This window comes from Rhea pennata, chromosome 5, assembly GCF_028389875.1.
Source record: "Rhea pennata isolate bPtePen1 chromosome 5, bPtePen1.pri, whole genome shotgun sequence".
Taxonomy (NCBI): domain Eukaryota; kingdom Metazoa; phylum Chordata; class Aves; order Rheiformes; family Rheidae; genus Rhea; species Rhea pennata.
In genome coordinates this window covers 65,978,867-65,988,012 of record NC_084667.1, presented here as the reverse complement: position 1 = coordinate 65,988,012, position 9,146 = coordinate 65,978,867, and the positions used below count along the sequence as shown (strand labels likewise).

The 9,146-nt window shown below is 41.5% G+C and overlaps 1 protein-coding gene across 1 annotated transcript in view; it reads right to left on the bottom strand.

The window, feature by feature from the left end:
• Nucleotides 1-4,089: 4,089 nt before the first annotated feature.
• Nucleotides 4,090-9,146, bottom strand: part of WDHD1 (WD repeat and HMG-box DNA binding protein 1) — a 30,903-nt gene continuing 25,846 nt past the window's right edge. The window contains exons 21-26 of the mRNA XM_062576480.1: nt 8,461-8,517; nt 7,385-7,428; nt 7,078-7,236; nt 6,556-6,689; nt 5,532-5,667; nt 4,090-4,934 (exon numbers count right to left, since the gene is read on the bottom strand). Of these exons, the coding sequence (XP_062432464.1) occupies nt 4,734-4,934; nt 5,532-5,667; nt 6,556-6,689; nt 7,078-7,236; nt 7,385-7,428; nt 8,461-8,517 (731 nt within the window). The 3' untranslated portion in view covers nt 4,090-4,733. The remainder of the gene's footprint in view (nt 4,935-5,531; nt 5,668-6,555; nt 6,690-7,077; nt 7,237-7,384; nt 7,429-8,460; nt 8,518-9,146) is intronic.

The window sequence follows — 9,146 nt, the reverse complement described above, 5'->3', positions numbered from 1 at the left end:
CGCGTCTCCGGAGGGGAGAAGGGGCGATGGGGCAACTTCTCCAGCTGGGCGTCGGGGGGCCGCGGCGCGGCGCCGCTTTCGGAGCGCGGGCTGGGGTCACGCGGCGGCCCCGGCGCCGGAGGGAGTCACGGCGAGGCGGCGCCTCCGGCTGCGCCGGCTCCGCCGTTGCACACGCGCGAGCCAGCACCGACAGGTTTTTGCGCTTGAAAACGCTGGATTAAACGTTTTTGGTGGTTTAGGTACTCGGTTTATCCGAGACGGCTCAGCCCTCGGTGCACCTTACCGTATGCTTTTATTGACGGTTCCCTACTAACTGCACCCCACGCTCTCACGTAGCCTTCCCAAAGCAATTGCTCTTTGCTGTTGCAGAATATATGAAAAAAAAAAAAATAAAGCACAGGCTGGGAAAGACTCCCGCAATTTCTGCAGCACCCGGCAGCGCACATCCTCCCCGGGCCCTGCAAACGCAGCCCGGGATTCATCCGCCCTTTAACGGAAGAGTGAATCACTAGCAATTTAATTTGATTGCTCAGAATAACAGGCAAAGCTGATTGCAGGCTCCTAAAACGCCAGCGCATCGCGCTCGGTTCCGCTGCGTTGCGGCTCGCGCCGGGAGGTCTCCGCTTTCGCAGCCTTCGCCCCGTCCCCTCCGTGCCCCGGCTCTCCCCAAACCCGCAGGCAGCGGCGGCTCTCGACTCAGCCGGAGCACGCAGGCGAGCTTCCCAGTGGAGAGGGAAAGGGAGCAAATGCTGGCGTTTCCCATTAAAAAAAGCGTAGAAAAAGGCCAGGCTGGATGGGTTTTCTTAACCTCCTGAAAATCCCCTTTTAGTCTCAGCTCTCCCTGACCGCCTGCGAGGTCTCTGCCAAGCCAGCTCGCCCGGGCTGCCTGCACTGCCACCGTCCCTGGGAAACGTCTGAGGAGGGAACGCGGATCCCGAACAAGCCGTGGGAGCTTCGCTCTAGCAAATCCCCAGGCAGGACCAAAGCAGAAACCCGGGAAGAAGCGCCCCATCCGTAAAGCCTCGTGGAAAGGGAAGTCTGCAAAGATGCGACCGCAGCGTGCTTGATTTAACCTCGCCTCCCCGGTTAAGGCGAGGACTTCAGGCTCACCGTGGGAAGCGGCAGCTCCGCGCCCCCAGCAGCAGCCCAGGGGCATTTTTCTTCCCTGATGGAGACAGGCACCTTAATTAAGATTGCATTGCCACGAACTATTTGCTAACACAGCCCAGTACCAAATGCTGAGATACGCTTGCCAGACGTCACGCTGCAAACAGACCTCCCGATCTGAACCGCTACGTAGAGCGGTTCCTAGCCTTTATTTTGCATTAGTCATAAAAGAAAATAAAAATAAGTAAGTGCAGGGTACACACGGTAGATGTCAGCCACCCTGCCGGACCACCACTGTGGCCGCTGGGTCAGGAGCAGCCGCAGGGATGCGCCAGCCCGGGCAGAAAACAAAACAGCAGCAGGAAGATGAGCAAGAGGAGCAGCTCTGCTGCTGGAAGGGCAGCTCCCTCCTGCTCTGCTCTTGCCTGAGGGGACCCAAAAAACGGATCTTTTTCAAAGCAAGCATTTCTTCAGGAGGTGAACCGCAAACTGTATTTATTTACAACTGAACTTCCTTTAAATAAATGTCCAGCTTCCTGCAAGTGTGCCTCTCTCTCAAGTGCAGCCCGTTAGCAGCTCTCTTCTCTTCAAGAAGTCAATTTATAGATCTTTCTGTAAGATTAGGAGCTTGAAATGCCTGATCTAGGGAGGTGAATGTTTGCTACTTTTGATTTGCAGAGGATATATATTCTTAGAGCCTGCACAGATCTTACGGGGGATTCTTTTTTCCTGTTTTTAGCAGCTGCATCTTTCCAGCAAGGAGCATCTCTAGGTAGACATGGAGCAAGGGGATGGCAGAAGGCAGCAGCTTCGTTCCTGGGATTCAGAAAGGAATGGCAGGACTGAATTTAGATGTAATAAAATCTTCCATCCCAACAGCGCAAACAGCACGGCTGCACCACTGCCTTGGCAGTGGGTCAATATACAGAGCTTCTCCACTAGCCAAGGGGGCCAATTAACAAAGAGCAAAGAGTTCCCACGCACAGGGGGAATGAGCAACGTCAGGCACTCCCCTCGATACAATTTCCAGGCTGGCATATCCAAGAAATCTGGTTTTCCATTGGAAATGCATTAATTCAGCAAAAGCAAGCATTTCCAAAGAATTCCCTGAAATTCAGAGGCTGGTTTTACAGGAGGCTTTCTCCAAGCAAAAGGCACCAAGGCGCCTGCCCTGCCCATGCCATCCTCTTGCATCCCGTTCTACCGAACAGGAAGCTACAACGGGGACAGATGGATATGCCCACAATAAAGCCATCTACATCTCATCTACATGCTCTGAAACCAGCTAGAAAACTCATGGGGAAGTTTACTTTGGACATTTCCTCCCTCCTACAAGAGCCAAATGGACTTTGGCTGCTTTGTGGGACCAGCTACTTGCAGCAGTAGATACCTACCTGCTTCTGGTTCAGAACAGGAAGCGTGCCAGATTTGTACACGTCATTCAAAGCAAAGGATGGCCTGTGTAGCAGGGAACGAGGGTGGACAAACATGGTTCCAGTATCTGGATCTACAGAGTGGCTTGGTTCCATTCTTTTAGAAAAAGAAACCATCAGAACCTTCCCTGAAACAACACTGCTGCATTAGGAGTAAAAGTCGCCAGTTAGCTTCTTGTTTCAGATGAGTAAGGTCAAAACATTTCACTTGAATGGCATATACCCAGATAATCCCAAAGTCATCAAATCTGAATACTCTGCTTTCCAAAGATGGTTTTCAATTTGAAGAAATTATTAAAATAATGGATTTTTTTCACCCCAGTTTAGGGCAAGCAGCATATACTTTCCATTCAAGTCTAGACTCTTTTCTTATCTAATTTTTCTATTCACTTTCTCCTGATCCTGCAGAAGCACAATCGATTTCAATGTCCTGAGCCAAAGGTATAAACAACTTGAGCAAGTATTTTTGTGCAGCCTTTATATGGGAGTCCTGAGGAGCTACTTGAACAGCTTACTTGTTTATTCCAGAAAGGGTCTTAACTTCTTGTATTTGACCTGCATAAAGAATATCCGACGGGTAGCTCAACTTGAGTACAGATCATATGTATGCAGACTGAAGAAGGGCCATCCACTTACACTCATCCCATCTCCCAGCACCATGTTGATGATGCTTAAGGTAGTCATCAGCAGCACAACCTTGTTTAGTAGGAAGAAAACACTACACAGTTCACCAGGCCTGTAACGATTTTTCATCAGAATGTTTTTCTTATCAATGCAAACTCATTTTTCTCCAATACACCCAAATGTGAGTGTACTTTATTGCCTAAAAGAAATTCCAGACAGTAGCTGATACAATCATTTCTTTCCAAAGAATATAGACACTATAATACGCTGTTCTGTCTTTTGCATTGTGTCAATACAGTCCTCATCAGTAAGTGCAAGCTTACATTAATTATTACTTGCAGTCTACCATCAGCATTGAACAAACAACACGTCTAACAATATATAAGGGGAAAAACTTGATGAAAAATGCACTTAAACTGATGGGTCTTCAGATAGTTTTCTATTTTCCATCCTTAGTTGACATCACAACCCCCATTTTCTACATACAGTGAAAACTGGTTGTTTTTCCAAAATGGCCTGTGTTTTGCTATGCTTTTTAGTAACAATTGCCTGTACACTAAGATTTAGCTTATATAAAAATCTCACTGAATCTTCAGCCCACAGATTTCCATGTTTAAAATCTATTATAAATGGAAAGTCATCTGTCTTTTCAGTCATAATATGAAGAAATAGAAATGAAGAATAAATAAAAGGATGGAAGGGTATATATAGACAGAAGAAATACTAAATGGAGAAGTCTTCAGCATAACAAGTCATACTGAAGAGTTGAATTATTTTGCTCTTAAGTTTCAAATCTAGTTGTTATACTGCTTCCAAAGAAGGAATGGTAAATATGACTGGCTTACGACTAGAAGATAGAAGTCTATTTAATTAAAAAAGCGTCAAAAGGAGATTACCACCTTAAACAAACGTTCAAATTTTATTTTAAAAACAAACATTACATAAAATAATACAAACAAGTTCTGAGCAGTTCCTGAACCAGATCTGGGACACAGCCGAAGCATCGACTGTGAAAGCATGTCTGCACGATCTGGAATGGCTCATTTCTGTACCTGGCATTCCTGATTCAGCTTCTGCCCTAGTCTTTTCTCCTAGCCTTTGCTAGGCTGCTCACTGCTACCATCAGGGTCACAGATGTTGGTCTCTTTCTTACGAGCCTTTGCAGCAGGCAGAGGGAGCGGTATAAAAGCCATTACTTCAGCGCTATTACCATAGGATAGTTTTTGTACTTCTGTATTCCCCAGAACGATTCATCTGGATTTAGCACCAAGTATCACAAACATCAAGGCACATGGCTACAACAGTGTAGCCATGTACAGAACAGTGCTGCTAGATAGCTAGTCCACTAGCACTAGCTTTGCTATAAAGCTGTATCCTAGTTCTAAGTAATTTGCAACGATCTTGGGTGTGGATTCAACATTTCGTGAAGGAGTTGATAACAAAATATTTTCTAAAAGAAGACTTGGAGCAACGCACTCTTTTTGCTAATGCTCTTTGAGCACAGTGGCAAATTTTTCAGTACAGAGTAATCTAATGTTCTGAGAAAACATGCTGAGAAGATCACATTATTTAGCTTTGCTTGAATGCAAAAGCTGACAATCTGACATTTGTAGATTGATCTAAAGGTTTTACTTTTTTGGATAAATTTAAATCCTCTGATTTTTCTTCCTCGCTCTTTTTCCCCTCATCTTTACCAGCTGTGGGACGCTTTCGCTTTTTAGCTTCAGTTAAATCATTAACTGTTCCTTCTTTCGCTTTCTCAGTCCACACCTTTAAAGAAAGTAGATCATTGAGAAAACCACCTGCATAACAGGCCACAAAAATCACCGCTTTAAACATCTTCTTTCTCTGACTATAAGGAAGCAACAAAATAATCTCTGTTAAGAACTGACAGAGATTGCCAGTCATGTTAGGAGTAATTTCCTAACTTTCCTATTTTGCAACAGCATTCCCCTTCAAAATTATACTTCCTCTGAACCTACATATGAAGTTCAAGGCTTTAATGTCTTTCTTGAAAAAGAAAGAAAACTAAAAGGTGTTAGAACAAATTTAAGCACCAATGAATTAATGCTGGCTATACCATTTTTATTCGGTGACTCCTTCCCTTTTTTGTTTTTCTTTCAAGATTCTATTTAATGTTTTTTCTCAGGTGCCCCAGTTTGCAAAAGCTACTTTCAGTTCTTTATTATTCAGAAATCAATATATTTCATATTTTCATCAAAAAATATTTTGGATTATGGCTCAGTTCAAAACATAAGTCCACAGAGATGGAGAACAGTGGCATTTAAAGAAAACTCCAGTGGAAATAGCCACTGGATTGGTGGAAAAAATTTATCAGAAAAACAAAATAAGAGAAAGCTGTCTTACCAATCTTTCTTCCGATGACAGCATTCTAAATCGACTCATGCCTTCTTTTATTACTTCTGCTTCATTCAGATCAGGATTATCTGTTAAAATGTTTGCTCTGTTCTCTTCTAGCCATAACTGGAATCCTGTCCTTGGTCTAAAACAAGCAAAAAAGAATTGCCAGTTTATGAATGTTACAGAAAAACCATATTCCCTGCCTCCCCCCACCCAAAATAACATTTCTAAACAATAACTGACTGGATTTTTTTTGTTCTTGAAAGAAGAGACAGTCAGCAGTTCCCTTTCTCCTATGCAGCATGTTTAAAGAACATGCTGACAAGGCAAGACTAGAGTCAAACATTTTTATTAAAACTGTGATGTATGTGGAGATTAACATTTCAACGCTAGAATGACAAAGCATAATTGGTCTCTTTCGACAGGGTCCCATCAATTTAAAGATAGAGCACTTAAATATTAGTATGTTTCAGCTATTTTTTCCCCCATAATTCTTTTTGCCACTTGTTTTGGAACCTTGTCTGTGAAGGTTAATGAAAAGAATGCTAGTCTAAATTAATAACAATTACCTTATCCTTCCTCAGTTAAATTAGGTCAAAATGAAAATATCATTATAATAATGCAAGTTTCACAAGGACTGGTATTGTTAGAAAATGTATCTGCTCAAGAGGAACGAGGCGTATTAGACACTCAGGAAGAGACATGCTCCTTAAGTCATACAAGTGTTTTGTTTGGTTGGTTGTGTATATGCGTGGCGGGGGCTGGTTGTAATATTTCAAAATCCCATTGATCTGTTTTATGACAAATTGTTTGTTTTATGACAAATTGTTTGATAATATGTATAATACAAATAGCAGTGTGCTAAACTTCTGAAGTGAATTCAGAAGCATAACCACTTGTTAGCTATCACTTATCCTACTGTTTTGCTACTTTGGCCAGTCAAGTGCCTTCAGAAACAAAAGGATATATTTTTGGACTAGCTATTCCATCGAAATTGAAATACAGCATTAAGCAGCAAGTCTCTGTTCACCTTTTGTTTTCAGTGTTTTCCTGTGTAGCAACTTCAGCAACAGGGGACTCACTTTCCACTTTTTCTTCTCTTTCTTCCACTATTTTTTCACTAGAGTTAGGTGTACGAGCCTGGAAAAAGGAGGCTGCTGAAGCCTATGGAAACAATTAAGACACTGTTGAGAACATGCGCCCCCCAAGCAACATGCATCATATAGCCTAACAAAAGCATGTCTTTCCAAAAGACAATTTTTTGCATTAACGTAGCCTCTAATCCAACAGTTTAGAATATCAGCACAGTAGATATATACAGCTAAGACTACTTAAAAGCATAAGATTCAGTGAAGAACGACATTTTGGCAACTGAAGCAAGTTTTAGGCTGTTTTTATGTAGTTCTATAAATTTCTGCAGTATGCTTGAATTAACTTTGCCATCTAAGATGCTTTAGTCAGTCAGTAGGGTTTTATACTTAATAAAAGCTGGTAAAATTAAATTTACTGCTCTTTGATCACTGAAACAACATAAAAAGACTGGAAACGTTACCTGCTTGGATTTTGGTTTGGGAATCAGAGGTTTTATAACTGGAGGCTTCTGCTTGTTCGCAAGTCGACTGCTACATGAAGGCGTTTTCTTTGCATGTTTGCTCATAGAGTCCAGAATATTAGCTGAAGGAACCACTGGGTCCTTTTTGTTAGATGACACCTAGCAGAACAACCAGACTTTTAATTTATTTTTAGTCACCTTCCCTTCCCCCACACCGATTTCTGTCATAGTTAAGTCATAACGTTAGATATACAAAGGTGTTGTGATTTTTAGAACAGCACAATCAAATTAACTGCAAAACTCTTACCTTAAAGGGATTCACTCGTCCTTGGCTGCTCGATGCAATTACAGCTATTTAACAGAAAATAGGAAAAAAAAAAGAAAGAAGTATATACACACATACATACATAAACAAGCACACACGTGTTTGCATATATACACATACAGACACAATTCTATGTGTTTATGTATGTAAATATATATATACACATACATCTGGGTTTATATATATATTTTTATATATAGAAAAAGAATCTATGAAGCAGCGTGTGCATTTTGCACAAGCAGATGAAACAATGTTAGCCCCACTCCAAAGAACAAGGCTTACAGAGTAGTTGTGTGTATTTAAGTGTCTGTCAGTCCTCCTCTTCAACAATCTCTGACCCATTGGCCATCGGGAGTTATATCGGAGACATTAGCTTCTCCACACACACACACACACACACAAAAACTCCCCCTAGTCTAGAGAGTGGTTGCATGAGGTGAAAGACACTTTAAGGCTACGGTATATATGCTCAGCTATCATTAGACATCAGAAAAACTACACAGGACCAACAACTTAGAGCAAATCCACAGGAAGATTCATTAGTTCTACTCCCAAATCCTTTCCCATTTCTATTATACCAGCTGGAGGGATAACGGAACGAAAGACACCGGGAGAAGCGAGAGGTTATACTCTGCCTCCGCCTGCTATATCAAACTCACAGTTTTACAGCAGGGTTGCTAACTTTGACTTAGAAGTGCAATGTATAAATGTGCCTGTCATGAATAAAACACATCAGCTGGCCGTTGTTCACAATTTTCCTGCGTCCCAGAGAATGCCTTCAGGACGAAGCCAGGCAACCAACCGATCCAGCATTTGGCACAACTAAGGCAATGAGAACAGCCTTAGGGAACATCACTAGGCAATGAAAACATCAAAAAGGACAGGGAACCTTTTAAAGCAGCAAAACTGGGAGAACAATAATCATTAGAAGTTACCTCTTGACAGCACTATAATATGATAAATTTTAGTAGGATTAGGAGAAAAGGAGGATACAAACAGGAGCAGATATTGAGAGGTATGACAAAGTTTTTTCATGGAATAAATGGAGATTTACTCACCAGACTTAGGAGTAGTCACCTCTTTTGAGGTAACACCTTTGGAGAAAGGATTTTGCCCTTCAGAACAAAGGAAGAGGTACATATGTAAGTGCAATAAAATGTAGTAGCATTAACTTATTAAAAAACAAGGCAACCCAAACACACAAGCAAACTATACCAGATCAATTCCCATCTTCAAGAACCACTTTTCCCTTTCAAATTGCACACACACTTTCATAAAACTGTTATCTTTATCTAAATTTAAGAGTTGTATACTTATTTACCAAACCTGCTTTTTAACTGAATAAAATTTAATTATATCCAAAAGCAAGATTTTTAAATAAATGTCTAACAAGAGATGTCTACCTACCACTAAAAGATGTAAACTCTATGAAATGTAAGTAAGGCAATCTATAAATAAATAAATACAGCAATACATAAAGGAGTATTTTTCTTTTACAAATAATGCTACCTATCTCTACTTTTTCATTTGGAGATAAAGATAACATCCTTCACAAGCCAAGTATGTTAAGAATAGTCACTGAACTCTTTTTGCTTTTCTCTGTCAAACCACATCTTAGAGTGCAAACGTGACTATTTCAAATATTTCCCAGCATATATAAACATATGTAAGAATGGGAAGCAAGGAGGTTTAAAGGCGGCAAAGGATGGGACTGGGGGGAAAGGTCTGCTTCAGTGTCCTAATG